The sequence below is a fragment of the Balaenoptera physalus genome (genome assembly GCF_965194825.1).
Source record: "Balaenoptera physalus genome assembly, chromosome: 11".
Lineage (NCBI taxonomy): Eukaryota > Metazoa > Chordata > Mammalia > Artiodactyla > Balaenopteridae > Balaenoptera > Balaenoptera physalus.
This window is the reverse complement of record NC_138896.1, coordinates 22,213,201-22,237,621: the sequence shown is the minus strand read 5'-3', so window position 1 is coordinate 22,237,621 and position 24,421 is coordinate 22,213,201. Positions and strand designations below refer to the sequence as shown.

Genomic DNA, 24,421 nt, shown 5'->3' with positions numbered 1-24,421 from the left:
CCTGACAGGGACGCAGAAGTGCGGCTCCCGGAACCGGACGCTCAGGCGCGCCGGCTTCCGGCGTCTCCAGGAGGTCACGCCCTCGAGCGCGCGCCCGCGACCCGCCTCCGCCCACGTGCGCAGCGTCTCCGAGTTACCCTGCGGCAGGGAATGTTGCGTGTTCAGTTCGAGCAGTTCGGGACTAAAGGCGGTGAAAGCAGGAACTGTGCTTTGACAACACTAAACCCAGTTCCTGGATCTCTGAAATTTAAAAAAAAAGGTTTCGGACACTCGCTTCTTGCCAACCCGGCAGGATCTCTTAACTGAAAATGTAGGGGAGGAGTGCTAGATGACAACAGAGAAGAAAAATGATTGCTCTCTTCCATAAAGAGCGTTCCGGGGAAGTAGGCCGTTGGCGGTCAGCATCGCTACCTGTTTGTCTCCCCTCTGCCCTTCTCCTGGGTGCTTTCATCTCCTCTGTGCCCAGAACTCTCTCCTTCTCAGGAAGGAACATGATAGCTAGCCTTAGGATCCCGTGAATATACTGAAACCAGGAAGAAACACAGAAAACAGTGATGTTCGAGAAGTGGGAGCTGTTAAGGCAAAGAGCTTGGGCCAGAAGGCAGTGGAAATTTGCGAGAATGCATGACCCTAAGGGCAGAAGAGGATTAAATGATGGAAGAGGTTCTACTGTGGAAGAGTTGGAAGAGAGGGCGATCAAAGTAGGTGAGCTCACTGCTCTGAGGGAGGTTCCTCAGTGAGTTGCTGCTTTAGTCAGCAACACAGGGTTGGGAATAATAAAGGGAGTAGCAGACACAAAAAGGAGAATCAATATATGAAGTGGGGTGCTGGAATTTTGAAAAACCAGCCAGAACTGTAAAGTTGTCCTTGTCCCACTGTGCAGACCGTGGTATATTGGGAACAGATTCCTCATGGCTATTACCACAGGAAAGCAAGACTCTCAGAACACTGGCCCTACAGAAACAATGCTGCTCACTTTGGAGTTTCTCTTGTGCTGAGGCAGATATTCCCTGTCCTTCACAGTGCAGGACGTGCATATCTTAAAACAATCTAGTTCTCTCTCAATTCTTCTTTTTTTTTCTTAATTTTTTTGTTTTTTTTGTTTTGTTTTGTTTGCATCGGGTCTTCATTGAGGTGCATGGGCTTCTTGTTGCGGTGGCTTCTCCTGTTGCAGAGCACCGGCTCTAGGCACGTGGGCTTCAGTAGTTGTGGCGCACGGGCTTGGTTGCTCCACAGCATGTGAGATCTTCCTGGACCAGGGATCGAACTTGTGTCCCCTGCATTGGCAGGAGGATTCTTAACCACTGCGCCACCAGGGAAGTCCCTCTCTCTCAATTCTTGATACCTCAGAGAAAATTCAAAATCCCTTCACCTAGAAAGAGGAGAAAGGACACGAGTGTTGTGATATTGAAGGGATTATTACTGAGTAGAAAAGGGGAAAGCAAACTATTTTGAAAGCACCTGGAATGAGCTTAATGGTCAGATCTTAGAAAGCCACATTGAAGATGCTACGTTTCAAGGCAAGTACCAAGGACAACACCACAAAGCAACCACGGCTTCCTGAGGAGACTGGAGAGTTGACCACTGCTCACATGTGTAGGAACTGAAGCCTCTGAACCCCACACCCAGGACCTTCAGTTCACAGAAGGGCTGGCACCTTGGGGATGTGGAGAGCTGAATGACACAGCAGAGTCCAGAGCAAAACCAGCCCTGCCTTGTAAACACCCCGCACATTTCTTCCCTTCCCCGTCCAAAGTGGCTAAACATCTGTCAAATTATACTTACTAGGAATTATATCAAAAATCCAATAAGTGAGATCAGATAGTATAGGTCAGTGGTTAAGAGCTTATAATTTGGGGTCACTGAATTCAGGTTCCTGTGCTGTAGTGCCCCTTGAGTAAGTCACTTAGCTTCTCTAAATCTGTTTCCAATTAGGGGACAATAAGAAAACTAAGAGCACTGGGCATCAAGAGGATTAAACGAGATCACACAAGGCAAAACCACGGCAGAGTTTTTGACAGAGTACACACTATGGATAGCTTTTTCATTTGTGAAAAACTCTGAGTCTTAAGAGTCTAAGGAGAAATGACTAATATATCCATCCCATTTACTGTGTTTACGTGTAAAGTACACACTTTTACTGAGCCTGCCCACAAGGGGTCAGTTGTTCTGCAGAAGATATAAAGTGGGCAAATTAGTGTCCTCCTTGGGCCTGAACCATATACCAAAAAAATTACATAATCTTTACAATCCAGAGGCCTATTATGTAATTAGGGCACAGGCCTAGAACACCTGACACTGATGAACAACAGAATGTTAATATGTAAATATATTATGTGGTCCTAGATTTAAATGTAGAAGGAGTTCAAGTATGGAGATTCACTAAGTCCCAGTGGTTAGAGTCTTCATGGGAGATATGGAAGGCAGGATGGGCCCTGGAGAAAGGGAGCAAGTTAAGAATTCCTCCTTCTCAGGTTGGGAAAGGTTCAGGAGTTGAGGAAACCATCCTGGGGCTGGAAATGGAAAGGAGGCTTGTGAACTGAACTAGGAGGCTGGCAAACAGCAGTTGGCCAGAGGCCACCAGGATGGGGGAGATGACCAGCAGGGCACAGTCTAGAAAGGCTGTCAAAGATCTGCTCAGATCTTTATCCTCTTCAGGGAGTGCCCTGCGTCCACTCTTACCCTGAAGTTGTTGCTTCACTCGCTATGGTTACATAAAGAGTTTTCCCAGACTAAACCCAAGGAAAAGGCAAATCTTTTAAACATGTTACATCAATCTTGGGAGTTCCCTGGCTGTCCAGTGGTTAGGACTTGGTGCTTTCACTGCTGTGGGCCCAGGTTCGATCCCTGGTTGGGGAACTAAGATCCCGCAAGCCATGCAGCCTGGCCAAAAAAAAAAAAACCAAAAACAAAACAGAAAACATGTTACATCAATCTTGCTCCTAGGTACTTATGATTTTTAAATATCTACATGTGCCAACTTCTGAAAACGTGGAGGGGTCTCAAGACTGAACATGACTAATGTAAACTGAACATAGCTAATTTTCTCATTCATAATTATTAGGCTCATTTTGAGAAGTATCAGAAGCCAGCAATCGAGATTCATGAGGGCTTTGGGCTCCTCTCCCCCAGCTATCAGTTCTGGTTTTAGACTGAAATCTGCTATGCATACAGACATTTATTAGCAATGTTCAGGAAAATTATCAAAACTTGGAAATAGGCAAAAATATGCTAGAACATTTTGACTCTTGGGGAATTTAACATTGACTCACAATTGATTAGATTTCAAATGTTTTACAGTCCTATAAAGTTAGAGGTTAACTTACAGAAAACTGAAAAGATATAAAATTTTCCCCTGCCCAGAAGAGAATACTAACCAATTTTGTACCTAATTTAGCAATTTTATTGCAACATTTTTCCCTCACTAATTATATGAATTTCAATTTTGTATATTCTTGTGGAATCAAGTCTGCCATTATGTTGGCTCCTCCATTAATGAGTTAAATAAAATTTGGACACTTGCTCATTATTTGTTAGAATGAACTATACGAAATGATTGCTTACTCTAATACTTATAATCTAATATTTATAAGAAACATTTTCCTTAACAATTTAAGAGTGAAACATTGACAGCAAGCATGGACAAAAGTCATATAGCCTGTTCAGGGAGCATGATGAATTTCCAGTTTCTCTGTCTGCGTGGTTGCTCCTCTCACATCTTGGGTGAAAGGTTCATTGGGAGGAAATGTTGCTAAGGATGCAGTTAACCTTAGAGTCAGGATCAGGCAAGCAGAATCTTCTGACATCAGAAAAGGCTGAGAATCAAGCCTTGAGTGCCATTCTAAAGGGTGAGCCATGAAGGACTCTAGATGTTCATGCAAAGGTAGAAGGAAGAGACTCTAAATTCTTTTAGTCACTATATATCTTTAATATCACAAATTCCACCAATGAAAACTCACTTCTAACATTCAGTATGTAAATTAGTAAAACCTCTGCTATTAATCGGAGATAGAGCTAATTGCTGTGCTTAATGCTAACTTCCTCTGGAGTGTGGCCTTTCTGATTAAGTGTTGGTGAACCACCCCTGAAGGATATATTACTGATTAGAGGATCTATCCACGTAGACAGTGAGGTCAACTTTTTGTGGTGTTGTTTGTTTCTTAGTAAATTACAGACCATACAACAAGGACAACCTGTTTTCATTAGACAAATGGGATGTAAGTTCAATAACCAAACCATTTTCCCTCTTCCATACAGGATGTTCCTGGAAGGTATGCAAACTTGTCTCAATGTTGGATTGTGTCTATTTCCTAATATCATTTCAGATAATTCACAAAAATAGAAGTGTACCTCAATAAAAAAGACTGTTCATTTTTTTTTTTTTTAATTTTTTTTTGATGTGGACCATTTTTAAAGTCTCCATTGAACCTGTCACAACATTGCTTCTGTTCCACGCTTTGGCCCCTTGGCCACGAGGCATGTGGGATCCCAGCTCCCCGACCAGGGATCAAACCCACACCCCCTGCATTGGAAGGCGAAGTCCCAACCACTGGACCACCAGGGAAGTCCCTGTTCATATTTTTTATTGGCATAATGTGCCTTCCTAATCATATTTTATTTTGGCACTATTTTTCAAATAGATTTGTAATAATGTATAGGAAATGTATGCTTGTATATGTAGGTGTGTATACATATCCACACACATATATGTGTTGTCACCAAGTGTTCTTTTGTAAAGAAATCCCACATTGCTTTGTTTTGAATGTCATCTTTGTATATTACAATTACAAATAAGGTGTCAACAAATTCTCTCCCTTTTTTCAAAGTTGTACTTATTAAAAGCTAGCACCAATGTCTTCTTTTCTGTGAAGACTCTGCTGACTCCTTCAGTCAGAATTAATGTGCTTTAACATTATTTGGACTTTATAATATAATTACTTATTGTTTATGTAGCCTATTCTGCTTTAATAGATTATAAGTTCATGTTCTACTTATCTCTGCATATGTCCTTGGTATAGTTAATGACACACAGGAAGGGTTTCATAAATACGTACTCTGTACGATTAATACTTTTAGAAGCATGTGCTGGGGTTAGGTTAACTGAGGGGCTGCTATAATTAGATATATGGAGGCTCTTGGGTCTATGGATGAGGAAGGTCCAAAAAGCTCAGGTTGATATTTATGGTATGCTTTATTGCTTTTCTTTAGTATTATAATATTAGACTAAAGAATTAAATTATTAATTTCCTCAACTTACATCTTCTCACTATTTGATACAGCTACACCCACTGAATATATCACATAAAGCAGGGACATTGTATTTTCCTCATATTTTCCCCTGTCATTAGACTAAAATCTCTTGTAATTTTAATCTCTATTGAATTCTCACAACCACGGAAGTCCACACATCAGGGGATTAGCTGGCTGAATGACTGATACAACTATTCAGTATGTCAATCAACCCGGGAGAAGAGGCCAGTATGCAGAAGACTTATATCACTTTCCCCATCTCTGGCTTTCATGTATCTGATCTTATTTCCTTTCTTTTTAAATATCAAATGTCCCAAATGTCTTTTTAAATATCAGGTTCCAATGTCACCTGAGAAAATAATCCAAGAGACATTTTTGGCCAGTGAGTACCATTCCTTTAGCTGCACTACTCTAGGCCCTGTCTATGGGCTAAAGACACATCTGGCGCAGAGACACCAAGGATCCCCACTCCTACTTTCCTACACTAAGAGCTGGGAGGTCCCTCAAACTCAGTTGTTTCTTGTCCACCAATAAGTAGTAGACATATCCCACCATATCCCAATCATGAAGTTTTCCATCTTTCCTTCTGGAAGGACAGCCTAAAGAGGATTGGATTTATTTTGTACTTTAACTTGGAGTGTACTTTTTGTGCCTTAAATATACTGGGAAAAAGACTAGACAATAGGGACTTCCCTGGTGGTCCAGTGGCTAAGACTCCGTGCTCCCAATGCAGGGGACTCGGGTTCGATCTCTGGTCAGGGAACTAGATCCCACACGCTGTGACTAAGAGTTTGCATGCCACAACTAAAGATCCCGCATGCTACAACTAAGACCTGGCACAGCCAAAAAAAAAAAAAAAAAAGAAGACTAGGGAATATACTTGAATGTTTCATACAGATGAAATTAATAATAGGATATACGGCCATATTTATATTTTGATAGGAACTTAAAACATAACAAATTTAATATACCAAGTAGAAAAACACTACAGGTCCTAAATGCTTGTGTTTTACATCATTTTGACTTAACATAGTGCTTCTGTGGGAATAAGGTCAGGTAGAATTTGGTTTCCATTTGTCACAGGAGATACTATTAGTGCAATTCACTTAATTCCTCAGAGGAAACTGAGTATTCATTAAGTCTCCCCAAGCAAGAAACTGTGCATGGCAAACTAAACTTCCGTAGACCATAAATAAGTTACTCTGAGGGAAACAGGTGCCTTTCAGATTGTATCATACATTAATCTGAGGGAAATGTGTATCTTTTTCACATGGTTTCATGATATGCATACCCCTCATCTTTCAAATGCTTTCTCTGATTTGAGTTTTTGTAAAAGCAGCATACCTTTTCTCATTAACCCTGACAGGTTATTTTTGCAAAAGTTAATAGAAAATAGGAGGTTAAATGGAAAGCACTGTCCTTGCATCTTTGCTTCTTTGACCAAAAATTAAATGGTGGTATAAAGGTCACTCAAGGAGTAATATAATAAAAATAAATATAAAAATAAATAAACAGTGTAAAGAGCAGGAACATCCAAAAGCCAAGCCCCAATTAAGATGGTAGCTGAGACGTTCTCCCCAAAGCTAAGTTCTCGATTCTGTGTAGCTGATGGCAAAGCATCATTACATGTATGATGAATTTTCTGCCTTATTCCTACTCAGATCAGACGTGGCTGTCCTTATGAAAAGCATAAAGACAGGCATGTCATATTGCCAATGGAGAAACTACTTCTTCACAGAAGGCTCTTTTTTATACTCACCACTTTGCTATAGAGGGGTGGGCTCCCAAGGGTTATTCTTGAGCTAGATATTCAATGACTTCTCTGGTTAAAGATCTTGCCTTCTTCCAGAGTACTTTCTGCTTTTGTGCATGGGCTTGAACCTAAGGATAAAAAAAATTTTCTCATTGTACATGTAAAGGATTCTGATGAGATTAAATAACTTGCCTAAGATCACAGAGCTAGTAAGCGGTACACTCTAGATATAAATTCTTGCAGTCTGACCACTACACTTACTGCTCCTTTACAAACAGGCCCAATTGGTTTGTGAAATCATTGCTAATAGCTAAAACCTCAGCATTCAGTTAAAAAGAAAATTTCCCATGGAGTTAGGAGACAGACAAATATCACAGTCTCAACAGCAATGAGCAGCAGATCTTTGAAGAAGAAAAACAGAAAGACACTGCTTTAGCCCCAGTAAAGAAAGGACATAAAATCTTGATTTGCTTCTATCCCTCCCTATACTTGGAAGCCCAGGATTCAGCATTTTTATAACATAATATTGGATTACCCCTTTCCCACTTTCTGGCCTGCATATCCAAGCTGTGTCTTCAGACTCTCCTGCACAACTACTTCCTCTTAGCTGGATGATTCTCCTGTATCTAAGTACAAAGCTCTCCTTTTCCAATAGGGTCAGGAACTACTCCATCACCAGCAGTTCCAGGATCTGCTCCTTGGTGTGCATCTCTGGCTTCAGAAGTTCAAACTTTGTGAGGTCCAAGGACCTCCTAGTAGCAGAACTGCCTGAAACGCTAGGGGGCAGAACTTCTGGTGAGGATGCACCTTCCCAGGCAATCTAGGCCTCTTCCAAGCACGTGCTTCTTTTCCACTTTGACTATGTGCAAACCCTTCTGCTCCTAGTAACGTGAACTACAGAAGTCAGGGTTACACCAAACTTTTGATATCTTGGGCTATGATGGCTCAAGACAGAGTTCACTTGACTTAGGGTACAGAGTCAAGGTGAAGGCTCTCCTGGGCTCTGGGGGATAAGAACGTATTGTAAACAGAACAAAATTACCTGGGCGGCCAAGAATTTATATAAGCTTGTTAACTTTATAAAATAGTGACAAACCAAGCCTAACACTTTAGGGACAAACTGTTGCCAAGGCTGCGGAGACAGGTATGTCTTTGCATGGCAGCAAACGTCAGGGATATCCAGCCCACCCCGCTTCCCCTGCGCCTACCAAGTCACACTCCGCATGCGCTATGGGGGTCTCATAGGGGTTAGGGCACACCTGGCAGCCGCGGCTGCGCACGGAGAGCGGGGCGTCGCGTCCACGCCCGCCAAACTCGACTCTAGCGTCTGCCCTCTCTTTACAACCCACTCAGGAACCCCGGTTCTTCACCCCGAGGCCGGCTCTGCTCTAAAGAGAAGAGGGAGAAGCGCTGGAGTGCGACCCGACACGCGCACACAAGTATACAGCTGGACAAGTCACCTAGGATCTCGGTCCCGGAGACTCTACTTCCGGGGTTTGTACAGGAACTTGGAAGGTCTGAGCATGTCTACGATCTCGCCGGCGCCCCGCTAGTGGTTACCAGGCGCTCCCTCCTCACCCGGGCCGCCCTGCCGCCGGCCTCTCCAGGCCGCCTTCCAGAGCTCTCCCTCCTTCACAGCTTCTGCAGACCCAGACTCTTCTAGAGAGCAGCCTGGCGCCCTCTCGGTGTTTGTGAGTCGACCACTGCACCCAGAAAATGTACGTCGTTAAACAGTAGCATAAAGGACGCCAGGCTTGGAGTCAAGAAATTTTAAAGCCTTGCACTAGGTCACTTTAAACAAGTCACTCACTTTCTCTGTTCCAAGGACCAAAGTCAATTATATCGACAGGTCAGATTTATTATAAAATGTGTGGATGGATAACGAAATGAACTCAGGGAAGTTTTTCCAACCTGTTTAGCTCACCAACCAAGTTTTATGCTTTCTAAGGGGCAATGGGCGAGTCAGGGTGAGATTTCCCTGATGCCATTCTTGGGTTTGTTCCTGTATACTGTTACCTCCGAAGTGCTTTGAATTTCTTTAAAATGGACTCTAACATGGGAGGCATACTTAAGCAAATAAGACACAATTTTGATGTAAACAGCCCAGAGAAACAAGTCTTGATATAACCTACTACTCTACACAGCACCCTTTAAAAGGAATTGCACATAACACCCCTGTGCAATATCAGTGACACGTGTGGTGTTAACAGCTTCTTCTGCCTTTTTCTATATATGTGATGGTTAAATTTTATATGTAAACCTGGCTTGCCTACGGTACCCAGTTGTTTTAGCACTAGTGTAGATGTTGCTGTGAAAGTATTTTGTAGATGGGATAAACATCTTCAATCTGTTGACTTGAAGCAAAGGATATTACCCTCCATAATGGGTGGGCTTCATCCAATCAGCTGAAGCCCTTGAGACAAAACTGAGATATCCCCAAGTGGGAATTTTGCCTTAAAACTGTAACACAGAAATCCTGCCTGAGTTCACCTGCCAGCCTGCCCTGCATATTTTGGACTTAGTAGCCCCCAATCATCTGAGCCAATTCCTTTTTTTAAAAAAAAGAATAATATATACTCTGTTTCTCTTAGAATCTCGACGAATAACCAAAATCCTATTCATCCGTAAAGTCCCACAAATGCCCACCTTCTTTATATACTTTCCCAATTCTCCCAGGCAGAATTGTTTTTGATTTGTGTTCATTTATCCTTGTTTTGTATTGTAAATTTTCTTTCTTGAATTGTAAATTCACCATTGAAACTGTGTTTTATTTACCTTTTTAAATACCCTTAAAATGCATGACACATATGTAGGCAATAACCGTTCTTTAAACACATATCTTCAGAAATGTATAATAGCCAAGTCACTGTGGAGAGACCTGTTATATTTACTTTTGTAAACACATCCCTAACTCTAAGGTTAGCAAGTCCACAAAGGTCACATTATTGACACTTATGTATGTTTTCATTATTTTTATTTAAACTAAATCAAGAAGTACAAGTATCCGGCTTTTTGAAAATTTGCTTTACGCCTCTTCGCCTTTACAAATAAAGACCTACATTAGTACCTGTTTTCACTAACTGAAAGAAAGCCGAAGAGGATTTTGTTTGCCAAAAAAGGTGAAAAGCGAAAATAGCGTTCAACATTTGTTTTGCAGCCAGCCTTCTAGAGAGGTATCGCGCAAATCAAGCAGCAAGAGTGGCACCACCAAGCTCCTTCCCTGGGAACTACACTCAGCATCTCAGCATTAAGCCACTATAGCTTTGAACTGTGTCTGTGAGCATCTGTGCTTTATCTCGATTTTGTGCATTCGTTAGCAAAATGTGTCCTAAGGTAACTGCCTCTTTGCTTTATGCCATTTCGGCTTACAAAAAATTTCATAGGAATGCTTCACTTTCAGGTAGCAGGGGAAACCTGTATCCTACTTTTCAAATTTCTCAATTTATGGTTTTCCATTTTTTGCAAACAACCTATCAGAAAGTCAAGGATGACTTCACCTTGTTTCTATTTAGTTTACTCTGCTATGAAATAAAACTCTCCTCTGAAGTACTCATTCTCCAGATAAGCAAATTCAAATGTCTCCAGGGCTCAGACACATAATGAAGCTGGAGGGTGGGGCATGGAAAGAACTGGAAGGTAAGAGGTCTGGCCCAGTGATGCCAGATCTTATTTTTTTCAAAATAATATGGAAATCCCATTTCTACATAAAATTTCTAAATTTTTTTAAGCTGACAGCTAATTCAATTCCTAAAAACAATGAATGAGCCACACAAATGTCTGCCAAATGTTATCTGATCCTTAGGATGCCAGTTTTCATCTCTGGCATAGTTCCCACTGCCAGAAAAGCTCAGTTCATCAGCACATTTCACAGGAGAATTCATCCACTTGGTTGAAAATTCCTCAAATGTGCAAGTATTCTGTGCAAGTCTGCATTTTAAATTTCAGGGTGTCTCACTTCAGGGAGATTTAATGTTCTATCCACTTCTCTTTTATTTTTGTCATAGGTATTTCCCTCTGACCTGTAGATGTCAACCTCTCAGGTATTTCCTACCTGAGCCTTGAAACAAGGCAAAACAAAGTAAGTGATGGCACTAAGGATGAACAATTAGCACCTCCAGAGTTTTCTTGGTTGGTATTTATTTATACCGTCCCTATAAAAATATGAATATAGTGAAATACCCCACTTTTATACACTTTCTACCTTATAAACTTTCTAGTTTCTCTAGTCCTCCTAATAGTGAAAAGTATATTTCATTCAAAGTCAAAGTAGAAGACAACATCAATGCTTTTCAGACTGTCTATTCCAAAGGTTGAAAAGATAAACTAAAGCATAATGAGGACATAGGTATCCAGACGATAACAGTGGACAGTGAGGGAGCTGAGCTTGAGATCTCTACTGGTTTTTAGCATAAGAAAGTCAGAAAGATGTAGAAGCATTATAGACTCTGCTACCTGATGTCTCTTCAATCCCACCACCAATATGGGATCAAGTCCAACTGGCATGCTGGATGGTCAAAGGTATTTCTGGGATTTTTTCCTAGAGATAAACTGGAGGAGGAATGTGTATCACTGAGATTCAAAAAGAAAAAGAAAAAAAAAAAGAGTACATATGAATAAACAGCACTCTTGAGGGCACAGATATACATTATAACTCTTTCCTAAAAACTATGTCTTTTTTCTAAGTTGACAAAGTGAGCAGCAAGGCCTAAAACTTCCTGTGCTGCCTTGACATCTTTGAGCCTCACAGGGACCCAAAAGCCTAACCATCGGTTCCTCTGCTCTTGCTATATATGCCTCCCACCCAGCAGGAAGTGACCGCACTTGGCTCGTTCCCCATCAGCTGGACTAGCTACACTCCTCAACCTACTGGGTTTCACCTCCTTGCCTGCCCATGAAATTATTCAAACAAGTCAATCACATCCTCCCAAGGAAACCAGACATCACCCCATCTTATTACTACAAAGCCTGTATCCCAAAGCTCCTATTTGTTCACTCTGCTCCCAAGTGGCCCTCCTCCCCTAGGCTATGAGTATAAGCAGCTAATTAACTGCTGTCAATCCCATCTGTCCACTGCTGGGTGTCATGTGTTTGGCCATCTTCCAAATCCTAGGGTAGGACTTCCTCCCTCACCAACAGGGTGAAGAGAAGGCAAAGAAAACAACAAGCTGTGTCGTTGAGTAGTCACTTTTAAGTGTAACTTACCTAGCTTACCCCTCATTTACATAACGTTAACAACAGCATCACTTTCCCTGTTCATCCTGCTAAGTTCTCCTTTGCATAGTATGCACACTAACAGTCTCAGTGGTCTTCTGTTCAAAATCTGAGAGCCACTGTATCATCAGGTTATTCAGGGTATGTGATGGTAGTGACTTCAAGGAGCAAAAGTGCTGAAGGACCACAAAGGAGAAGGACCAAAAGAATGGGAGAAAGAAATAGCAGCATCCACAACAGACTCAGGCCAAAATGTGAATGGTCTGCTCCAGTGACAAGCTACCAGCTTCCTTCAATCTGTTGGGTGATATCAGAATCTCTTCTAGTTTGACTACTTAGAGTAACAATGGAGACACCACATCCCTAATTTCTTGAATTTATTACACAGTGATTGGGTCTGTATTCAGCATAGCTTTCTAAAGTGTTCAGTAAGGCCTGATTTATGATTAAAGGCCTCCTTACAATTAGGATACAGAAACAGACTTCTGCCCTCTGTGGATCCTCTGATGACGAACAAGGCTTGACCTCTGAATGAAGGCTCGTCCACATTCCTCACACTGATAGGGCTTCTCCCCAGTGTGGATCCTCAGGTGCTGAGTAAGGCTGGTGCTTCCTCGGAAAGCTTTCCCACATTCCTTACACATATACGGTTTCTCTCCAGTGTGACTTCTCTGATGTTCCATGAGTCCTGACCTCTGAGTGAAGGCCCTCTCGCACTCATTACATTTGAAGGGTTTCTCTCCAGTATGGATCCTCAGATGTCCAATAAGGTGTGAACTTTGACTAAAGGATTTACCACACTCTTTACATCCATAAGGTCTTTTCCCAGTATGGATCCTCTGATGAAGAACCAGGCCTGTGTTTTGACTGAAGGCTTTCCCACATTCATTACACTGATAGCGTTTTATTTTATTATGAATTTCCTGGTGTGAAAGAAGGGCTGATTTATAACTGACGGCTTTTCCACATTGATTGCATTTATAAGGTTTCTCTCCAGTGTGAATTCTCCAATGTCGAACAAGCCCTGAGCTCTGAGCAAAGGCCTTTCCACACTCCTTACATTTGTGTCGTTTTACTCTCATGGGGTTGACCTTTTGCTGTTCTGATTTACCCCTGTATTGAAAAGTTTCTCCACACTTTGCATCCTGGAAAGCAACCAATGAATTCCTTTCTGCAGAAATCTGCTTTGGAGCAAATTCACCAGTCATATTCCTGGTCTCAGCTCCTGCTGAAACAGCAAGTCGATTATTTAAGTGCCACATGTCCCACATAAATGTTTGGAAGTAAGATTAGTAATAGTAACTGATAACATTATGAATGCTTACTAATATCAAGGATTGTGCTAAATAAGCAAGAACTATCATCCTAATGGTTTTTGATACTCACTGCACCTATGAGTCATAGAGAATAAAAATAAATAAATAAAACACTTTTGGGCCCCAGCCCAGATCTAAAAACTCAGAATGCAGGAAAGAAATGTAAATTTCCCAAGAGTCTTCAAAGGGTCCCCAATGAACATACCTTCTAGCATTCATCCCTTGTGTAGTCCACCCCCCTCCCACACAGGATCTAGGCTGGCCTGTGAATTGCTTTATCCAACAGAATATGGTGAAAGTGATGATACGTCAGTTCAAGGATTAAGACTTTAAAAGATGCTTTTGAGATCCCTGAGTTACCATGTAAGAAGTCCAGTTACCCCGCTAAAGAGATACATGAAGAGTGAGAGAATGAGATAACCTGAGGCCCATCCATCTCAGAATCTTGCTAAGCCCAGTTTTCTAGCCATCTCCTGCTAAAGTATGAGAAGTGAGTGAAGTATCTCGAGCATCACAGTCCAGGCAAGCCCCCCGATAACTACAGCTTAAACTGATATCATGTACAGTAGAAGAACCATCCTGTTTATCCCAGTCAATCCAGAGAACTGTGAGAGATAACATAATGGTTGTGCCTTTTAGCCACTAAGTTTTGGAGTGGTTTGTTACATGGAAATGGGATAGCTAAAACACCAAGTGATCACCCAATATTTGGTGATGCTCACAGCAACACAATGAGCTGGGTAATAGATATAGCAACTGAAACACAGAAATTAAATAATTGGTCTGTGATCACATGACTATTAAGTGATAAAGCTTGGCCTGAAACTCAGGTTTATCGGAATTCAAAGACCACACTCTTTATTTTTACTATAAAAAGAATAGATACTCATGGTAAAAATTTCAACAGTACAAAAGGTATAAAAGTAAGAAGTCCAAATCCCAATTCATCTTTCTCCATCACCCTGTGTCCTTTTGCTTTCCCTAGAGGTAATAACTATAACTTTGTTGCCTACATAATAAGTTTTCTACTTTAATCCAGTGGCTATCAAGCTCTCACTGCATTTAAAGGAATTTTTTTCCTCCAATATTTTCACACAAGAGCCAAAAGACTTTTACATAAAGACATCCACTGATGCAGTGTTTAAAATAACAAAAAGAGGGAATTCCCTGGCGGTCCAGTGGTTAGGACTCCATGCTTTCACTGCTGAGGGTGCAGGTTCAATCCCTGGTAGGGGAACTAAGATCCCAGAAGCCACATGGTGTGACCAAATAAATAAATAAATAAATAAAATAACGAAAATACTGGAAACAGCCTAAATGCACATCAGTAGAAGACTATTAAATTAACTATTATACATGTATGCAACAGAAAACTAAACATCAAAAAGAATAAAATAACTCTACTGATAAGAATAACATTATTTCTGCATGTTTTCTCTAGGCCACAAACATCAACTGCAACTGAATGAAGGAACTGAGATTGTGGTACCCACTGATTTAACTAGAATGTAAGTTGCATGAGGGCAGAGACGTTGGCCTTGTTCACCTCTATATCCCCAATGCTTAGACTATTGCTGGACACATAGTTGATGTTCAATAAATATTTGGTACATGAATGAATAATGTCCTGAATATTCTCATTAGGTAAAAAAAAAAAAGCAAAATGCAAAGTGGTGTGTATAATATGTATGTTAAAATGTATCCAGGATTTGTTTTAAGCGGGTATGGTAAGACACGCAGACATGGAAAGGACTATACAAAGAAAGAAATTTTTTACACTCGTAGATCCCAAGGAACAGAAGATGTAGTCTGCCATGCAGGGGTGCATGGGAAAGCACCACGATCGATCAGGAGGCAGAAGGGGAAGAGGGGAGAGCATGGCCTAGAGCCTTTATTGGAGTTTCCCCAGGAGGGAATGGATAAGGCAGGGTAGGTATGCTGAGTAAGCTTAGGATGGATAATTTGAATAATTTTGGCACACTCTGGGCTATAGAATGGTCCCTAGTTCTCTGGTGTCTGACCCTGGGGTGATTTAGGGCAGGGGGAATATTGGCTTCGTGTGTGAAGGTTTGATAAAGGAGATGGTTGGGGGACTGGGCTCCAGATTGGTTGGATTGTATATGAAAGGCCCACTTGCAGGGGAGTCCTTTGCTGTCTCTAGGAATTAGCTAGCCCTGGGAAGGACAGTCTGTCCAGGATCAAGGCCCCAAATGCCAGAGCATCAAGAATATAAAAAAATTTAAAAATATAGTCAATACATCATGATACCAATTTCCCTAAAAAGTGGGGAGAGGCTTGAATATACAAGAAAAATTTTAGAAGTATATACTAGAGAATGTTAACAGTGGTTAACTCTTTGGAATGGAACTTTTATTTTCATTTTGTATTTTTCTATACTACTTGAATTTTTAAAATATAAGCTACCACTATTGTTCTATAGTAGCTAATTAAAACATATAGTACTAGGGCCCACTGTAGTAAATCTATGGTAGATCTGGGTATCTGTATTGTTAAAACGGTTCCATAATGATTTGGATTCAGTTAGAATTGTAAACCACTATCATAACCCAATTAAAAAATACCACATATCCCAATGCAAAATTAAATTAACTCTAGATATGCTCACTTTGTAAATAACCTTTTGGTGTTAAACTTATTCTGCTATTCTAGATACCACTTTTTTCACAAGAAATACTGCTTCCTAGCAGACGCTATACTCAGTGCTTCCAAAAGATCACAAAAGATTCACATTTTAAAGCTTACCATTCTCTTGCAGAGGAAAATGCTCCCAAGGATCACACTTCAGCTGGATGTTAAGTGACTGATCTGTAAGGCTTACAGGTCCTACTTCCTTCCACAGCACTTCTTGTTTGTAACGTGCACTGGCTTGGACCTAAGGACATACAAGAAGAGTTGGGTTCATGAGAGGATCAGCAATAGCTAACTAAACCTCAAAGTTTGATTAAACATAAAATTTCCTATGGGTACAGAAAGCAGAATGATGAAGAAACCAGTGTCTTAATCATTTCACAAAAGCAGCAGAGCTTTAAAGGGAAAACAGAGGATAATGCGTCAGCCCAGAAAATAATGGTCATAAAAACCTCTTGCTTACCCATGCCCACTCTCTTTGCTGGTAGGCCCCTGGGGTTCTCATAAATGAACAATAGATAACCCTTTTCCCACCTGTTGTCCTTTGTCTCCAAATTCTGTCTCCAGATTTTCCAGCACAGTCACCACTTCTTCTCCACTCCTTGGATGATACGCCCATACCCTGGCCTGCAACTCCTTGGGCAGGATGGTCAGGAACTGCTCCAGCACCAGCAGCTCCAGGATCTGCTCCTTGCTGTGCATCTCAGGCTGCAGCCACTTTTGGCAGAGCTCCCGGAGCTGGCTCAGAGCCTCTCGAGGTCCAGGGGCCGCCTGGTAACGGAACTGCCTGAAGCACTGGCGGAAAAGTTCCTGATAAGGGTGCACGTTCCCTAGTTGTCGAGGCTTCTGCTCCCAAGCATGGTTCTCCTCTTCCTCTACCTTCACGATTCTCAGTCCCTCCTGCTCCTCTCGAGTGTGCACCACAGGAGTCAAGGCTGCGTGTTCTCTCAACTTGGTGGACATCTTAGAGTGCAATGGCTCAGGATAGGATTCACTTGTCTACATACCAGGAATCAGGAAGAACCTTAGGATCAGAGCACTCCTGTGGGAGAACACACTATTAAAACAGCAGAATAACTAGAGCAGTCAAGAACCTATGTTATTAGTAATGAAGACTCACTGCCAAGGTGATGTTCCTGAGTAGCGGAACATTAGTCGGATAATATTCCTGAGATCCGTGAAAATAGATCAGAATTACTGAGAAAGGGCACCTGGCTGCTGATATACAGAAAAGTGCTACATAAATATTAGTATTAGAACTTCTATTGTAGGAAATAAGGCCACATTCTCAGAATTTAAAGACTTTTTAGTTTATAAGAACTGCATTACAGGAAGAAAAAAAGCACATGAGCCAAGGCTGGGGACCACCATAGCTCATTTGCCAAGGCTTTCTTTCATGTATACTCATAATCTACCACCCCTTCATAGAACTGCTTCAGCAGGGCAGGATGGGTCTTGGGACACTCCTGTAGAGGGAAAAGGAGGCTTCCTGATCCTTAGCAAGGTAAGGGAAGATGGATCTTGCCACACTTTAGTAAACTTACTATGACAATATACACGTGAGCCGACTCATAGTTATTTTTCCAGTAAAACTTTTATGACCTTTAAAGGAATCAAACTACTTATACAGGGCTTCCCTGGTGGCGCAGCGGTTAAGAATCCGCCTGCCAATGCAGGGGACACGGGTTCGAGCCCTGGTCCGGGAAGATCCCACATGCCGCGGAGCAACTAAGCCCGTGCGTCACAACTACTGAGGCTGCGCTCTAGAGCCCATGAGCCACAGCTACTGAAGCCCGCACGCCTACAGCCCGTGCTCCACAACGAGAAGCCACCAAGATGAGAAGCCCGCACACCGCAACGAAGACCCAACTCAGCCAAAAATAAATAAATTAATTAAAAAAAAAAAAAAAACTACTTATACAGAGGAGTAATACACTGCAGCTCCATAAACTGGTTATAGTGTTCGTTCAGGGAATAAAGGATTAAGCACCTAACCCTCAGTTGAGACATTTCCCTCTCCCACCGCACCACCCGCCCCCGCCCCGCCTCCATCGTGTATGAAAGAACGAGAATTAAGCAAAATCTGAGTGGTTTATGCTATATTATAAAGTCAAAATAACAGCGACAAATCCAAACCGAACAGTAGAGGGACAAATCGTCACTGAGCTCGTTACCAAACATTGTGTGCACGTGCTGGGGGGAGAACAGGACACGCAAGCCGCAAAGACCCCCTCCCCGTCCCACCTCTGGCCCGTGGGACAACAGAGATGGGGCGTTCTGCAGCTTGGCTGGGGAGAAGCCCGACCGCTCACCCGCAGCTCTGGGGATGACTGGCGCTCCCTGGAGACTAGCCCTGGCAGGTAGTTAAGGCAAAATCTGAAGCCACCATCCCGCCGGGCCAACCAGGAACCCAAAACGGCCGAGCAAAAGGCGCCCAGGGCCACGAGGCCACTTCCGGTGCCCGCCTAGGAATCTGGAGGCGCGGTCGTCTCTATGATCAACCTTACTGCTCCGCCGGCTTGAACTGCCTTTGCCAGGTTCGGCCAGGGCGGGAAGAGCGCTTCATTCTGGCGTTTGGATTTTTATTCCCCTCTTTCTCTCCCCCTGCCTTCTCCTGAGGAAATCTGAGCCAGTCGATAAAGTTCAAATCATCCACAAGGTTGCTGAGACTTGCCACACTCCAGGAGTTAGCTCAGAGCCCTTTTTGTAGTGTATTTATTATTGATGAGTGAAAGTTCTTTTTACATTCTGGATATGAGCTCTTTGTTATATGAACACCAGATATCGGCTCCCACTTCCCTTTTTACTCCCAACCGATGTCTTTTTACTGAAAAATAGCTTTAAACAACCTAATAGACTTTATTTTTAAAGAGTAGTTTTAGGTTTACAGAAAAAATGGAGCAGAAAGTATAGACTTCCCACATGGCCCCTCCAAACCCCCTCCCCGGCTACATAAAAACCCTATTATTAACATCTTGCATTAGTGCGGTATCTTTGGTTACAATCAGTGAGCCAATATTGATAAAGTATTATTAGCTTAAGTCCATAGTTTACATTAAGGTTAATATAAACTGTAATACATTCTATGATTTTAGAAAACATAATAACATGCATCAACCATTACAAGCATCATACTAAACAGTTTCACTGCCCTAAAAATCCCCTATGCTCCACCCATTCATTATTCCCACACTCCACCCCCTATAACCCCCAGCAACCACTGATCTTTTTACTGTCTCCATAGTTTTGCCTGTTCCACAATGTCATGTAGTTGGAACGAGAGTTTGTAGCCTTTTCAGGTTGGCCTCTTCACTTAGCAAAAAGCATATAACATTTCTCCATGGATTTTCATAGCATAATAGTTCATTTCTTTTTATTGCTGAGTATTCTATTGTCTGGATGTACCACAGTTTATCCGCTCATTTACTGAAGGAAATCTTTCTTGTTTCCAAGTTTTATCAATTATGAATAAAGCTGCTATGAACATCCTTGTGCAGGTTTTGTGTGGACATAAGTTTTCAATTCATTTGGATAAATACCAAGGAGTGCAACTGCTGAATCATATGGTAAGAGTATGTTTACTTTTGTAAGAAACTGCTAAACTGTTTTCTGAAGTGGCTGTACCATTTTGCATTCCCACAAAGAATGTATGAGAGTTCCTGTTGCTCCACATCTTCATCAGCATTTGGAGTTGTCACTGTTTAGCAGTTTAGCTATTCTAATAGGTGTGTAGTGGTATCTCCTTGTTTTAATTTGCAATTCCCTAATGACATATGATGTGGAGCATCTATTCATATGATTATTTGCCATCTGTATATCTTCTCCGGTGAGGTGTCTGTGCAGATCTTTTGCCCATTTAAAAAACTGAGTTGTTTGTTTTCTTATTGTTGAGCTTTAGGAGTTCTTTGTATATTTCAGATAACAGTCCTTCTTTAAAAAAAATTCATTTTATTAAAGGATAGTTGATTTACAATGTTGTGTTTAGTTTCAGGTGTACAGCACAGTGATTCAGTTATACACATGTCCATAAAAAAGAATGTATATATATGTTCTTTTTTTCTTTTCCTTAATATTTATTTTTATTTATTTATTTATTTGGCTGCACCGGATCTTAGTTGCGGCACGCAGGATCTTTTAGTTGCGGCATGCAGGATCTAGTTCCCTGACCAGGGATTGAACCCAGGCCCCCTGCATTGGAGCATTGAGTCTTAACCACTGGACCACCAGGGAAGTCCCTATACGTTCTTTTTCAGATTCTTTTCCCTTATAGGTTATTACGAAATATTGAGTATAGTTCCCTGTTATACAGTAGGTCCTTGTTGGCTATCTATTTTATATATAGTAGTGTGTATGTGTTAATCCCAACCTCCTAATTTATCCCTCCCCCTCCTTCCCCTTTGGTAACCATAAGTTTGTTTTCTATGTCTGTGAGTCTAGTTCTGTTATGTAAATAAGTTCATTTGTATCTCTCTGTCTTTTAGATTCCATATATAAGCAATATCGTATGATATTTGTCTTTCTCTGTCTTACTTCACTTAGTATGATAATCTCTAGGTACAACCATGTTGAAGCAAATGACATTATTTCACTCTTTTTTATGGCTGAGTAATATTCCACTGTATATACATACCACATCTTCTTTATCCATTCCTCTGTCAATGTGCATTTAGGTTGCTTCCATGTCTTGGCTATTGTAAAGAGTGCTGCTATGAACATTGGGGTGCATGTATCTTTTCGAATTATAGTTTTCTCCAGATACAGGTGCAGGAGTGGAATTGCAGGATCATATGGTAACTCTATTTTTAGTTTTTTAAGGAACTTTCATACTGTTTTCCAAAGTGGCTGTACCAATTTACATTCCCACCAACAGTGTAGGAGGGTTCCTTTTCCTCCACACCATCTCCAGCATTTATTATTTGTACGCTTTTTTAAAATCATCAATCTACCTTTTTATTGTTTATTTATTTATTTATTTATTTATTTAGGCTGCGCCAGGTCTTACTTGCGGCATGCGGATTCTTAGTTGTGGTGTGCATGTGGAATCTAGTTCCCAGACCAAGGATCGAACCCAGGCTCCCTGCACTGGGAGCATGGAGTCTTACCCACTGGACCACCAGGGAAGTCCCTATTTGTATACTTTTTGATGATGGTCATTCTGACAAGAGTAAGGTGATACCTCATTGTAGTTTTGATTTGAATTTCTCTAATAATTATTTGATGTTGCACATTTTTTTCATGTGCCTGTTGGCCTGTGTGTCTTCTTTGGAGAAATGTCAATTTAGGTCTTCTGCCCACTTTTCGATTGGGTTTTTGTTGTTGTTGTTGTTATTGAGTTGTATGAGCTGTTTGTACATTTTGGAAATTAAGCCCCTGTCTGTCACATCATTTGGAAATATTTTCTCCCATTCTGTAGGTTGTCTTTTCATTTTGTTTACGGTTTCCTTTGCTATGTAAAAAAATGCTTATACGTTTGATTAGGTCCCATTTGTTTATTTTTGCTTTTATTTCTATTGCCTTGGGAGACTGACTTAAGAAAACATTGCTACGATTTATGTCAGAGAATGTTTTGTCTAGGTTCTCTTCTAGGAACTTTATGGTATCATGTCTTATATTTAAGTCTTTAAGCCATTGTGAGTTTATTTTTATGTATGGTGTGAGGCAGTGTTCTAAATTCAATGATTTACGTGTGGTTGTCCAGCTTTCTCAACACCACTTGCTGAAGAGACTGTCTTTTCCCCATTGTATATTCTTGCCTCCTTTGTCAAAGATTAATTGACTGTAGGTGTGTGGCTTTATTTCTGGGCTCTCTATTTGCATTAAGTCTTCCAGTATGATGTTGAATGGAAGTGAGAAGGGACATCTTTGTCCTATTCCTCATCTTAGCAGGAAAGCATCTAGTTTTTTACCATTAAGTATGATGTTAGCTGTAGTTTTGGTAGATTTTTTTTTTGAAGCTACTGCTTATCTTTTATTATTATTATTATTTATGTATTTATTTTTGGCTGTGTTGGGTCTTCATTGCTGTACGTGGGCTTTCTCTAGTTGCGGTGAGTGGGGGCTACTCTTCGCTGTGGTGCATGGGCTTCTCCTTGCAGTGGCTCCTCTTGTTGCGGAGCGTGGGCTCTAGGCGCACTGGCTTCAGTAGTTGTGGCTCGCAGGCTCTAGAGCACAGGTTCAGTAGTTGTGGCACATGGGCTTAGTTGCTCTGCGGCATGTGGGATCTTTCCGGACCAGGGCTCAAACTCATGTACCCTGCATTGGCAGGCGGATTATTAACCACTGTGCCACCAGGGAAGTCTTTGGTAGATGTTCTTTATCAAGTTGAGGAAGTTCCTCTCCATCCCTAGTTTGTTGAGAATTTTTATTATGAAAGGGTGTTAGATTTTGTCAAATGCTTTTTCTGCATCTATCGATATGATTATATATTTTTTCTTCTTTAGCCTATTGATGTGATGGATTACATTAACTGATTTTTAAATGGTGAACCAACCTTGCATACCTGGGATAAATCCCACTTGGTCATGTTGTATAATTCTTTTTATACATTGTTGGATTCAACTTACTAATATTTTGTTGCAGATTTTTGCATCTATTCACGAAATATATTGGTTTGTAGTTTTCCTTTCAAGTAATGTCTTTGTCTAGTTTTGGTATTGGGGTAATTCTAGCCTTACAGAATGAATTAGGAAGTATTCCCTACGCTTCTATCATCTGTTAAGAAATAATATTTATAAAATTTCTACTGAAATGTTTGGTAGAATTTACCAGTGAACCCACCTGCAGTGGTGCTGTTTTGGAAGATTATTAATTATTGATTCAATTTCTTTAATAGATAAAGGCCAATCAGATGATCTATTTATCCTTGTTGGGGTTTTGGTAGATTGTGCCTGTGATTATTGTGATTTATAATAAGAGAAATATATTTGGTCTTTCTCCTCATTCCTGGCACTAGACTCCTAAAAACCTTGGAATTTCCTCAATGTTGAGATCTTTTATGTTAATGGGGTGACTTTTGGAAAGAACCTAAGGATTGGGGCTTGGTTGTCAGTGGAGCTAACCACGTGTCTAAATTAAATTTTAGGAAGTTCTTGGGCTTCCCTGGTGGCGCAGTGGTTAAGAATCCGCCTGCCAATGCAGGGGACACGGGTTCAAGCCCTGGTCCGGGAAGATCCCACATGCCGCGGAGCAACTAAGCCCGTGCACCACAACTCCTGAGACTGCGCTCTAGAGCCCACGAGCCACAACTACTGAGCCCGCGTGCCACAACTACTGAAGCTCGTGTGCCTAGAGCCCGTGCTCCACAACGAGAGAAGCCACCGCAATGAGAAGCCCGTGCTCCACAACGAGAGAAGCCACCGCAATGAGAAGCCTGCGCACCGCAACGAAGAGAAGCCCCCTCTCGCCACAACTAGAAAAAGCCCGCGCGCAGCAACGGAGACCCAATACAGCCAAAAATATATAAATAAAATAAATAAATTTATAAAAAAAAAAATTTTAGGAAGTTCTTAGTTGTTATATATTTAAATATTGTGTCTGGCTTCGATTTTGTTAATTTCTCTTGCAACCCTAATTACAAATATTTTAGATCTGTATTCTCTGTCTCTTACCCTTTTCCTATATAATCCATCCTTTTTGTCCTTTTTGTGCTTCATTCTAGATATTTTCTTCTCAACTATGTAGTTCACTCATCTTTTCTTCAGCTGTTTCATCTGCTGCTATATGCATCCACAAATTTTTTGTTTTTGTTTTTCAATTTCAGAATTTCCATTTAGTTCTTTTCATTGTTCCCCATTTTTTGTTAAAATTCTTATCTTTCATTTCTGAACATTGCACGTATTATTTTAAAATCTGTGCCCAGTAACTCAAATTCTGAATTCCCAGTAGAAATGTTTCTACTCTCAATTGCTTCTGTTGACTTTTCTTTGCATTATTTGTCTTCTCTTGTGCCTAGTTTAAAAAAAAGTTTTCGCAAAATTGCTTGTAAAAATAATTTGAGGGGCTTCCCTGGTGGCGCAGTGGTTGAGAATCTGCCTGCCAATGCAGGGGACACGGGTTCGAGCCCTAGTCTGGGAAGATCCCACATGCCGCAGAGCGACTAGGCCCGTGAGCCACAATTGCTGAGCCTGCGCGTCTGGAGCCTGTGCTCCGCAACAAGAGAGGCCACAATAGTGAGAGGCCCGCGCACCGCGATGAAGAGTGGCCCCCACTTGTCGCAACTAGAGAAAGCCCTCGCACAGAAACG

At 41.3% G+C, this 24,421-nt stretch overlaps 1 protein-coding gene across 10 annotated transcripts; it reads right to left on the bottom strand.

The window, feature by feature from the left end:
• Positions 1–7: 7 nt before the first annotated feature.
• LOC309638911 (zinc finger and SCAN domain-containing protein 31-like) lies at positions 8–23,263 on the bottom strand. 10 transcript variants are annotated; one of them, XM_082415415.1, is made up of 7 exons: positions 18,492–23,263; positions 16,714–17,221; positions 16,294–16,423; positions 12,677–13,442; positions 11,456–11,572; positions 7,010–7,131; positions 256–1,372 (listed from the first exon to the last, which is right to left on the bottom strand). In XM_082415415.1, the coding sequence occupies exons 2-4, from the start codon at positions 17,140–17,142 to the stop codon at positions 12,679–12,681; spliced, it is 1,323 nt and encodes a 440-aa protein (XP_082271541.1). In that variant the 5' UTR covers positions 17,143–17,221; positions 18,492–23,263; the 3' UTR covers positions 256–1,372; positions 7,010–7,131; positions 11,456–11,572; positions 12,677–12,678. The 10 variants fall into 10 exon arrangements, with proteins under 10 accessions (XP_082271545.1, XP_082271541.1, XP_082271539.1 ...); XM_082415413.1 differs by having other exon boundaries at positions 11,456–13,442; XM_082415416.1 differs by having other exon boundaries at positions 11,456–13,439.
• Positions 23,264–24,421: the final 1,158 nt, after the last annotated feature.

Coding starts and splice junctions, on each gene's coding strand:
- LOC309638911 (XM_082415413.1), bottom strand. CDS start 17,142: ATGTCCACCAAGTTGAGAGAACACGCAGCCTTGACTCCTGTGGTGCAC. Junction 16,424..16,713: donor TTGGAGACAAAGGACAACAG/GTGGGAAAAGGG, acceptor GTATGTCCTTAG/GTCCAAGCCAGTGCACGTTA. Junction 13,443..16,293: donor TTTTCCTCTGCAAGAGAATG/GTAAGCTTTAAA, acceptor TTGCTGTTTCAG/CAGGAGCTGAGACCAGGAAT.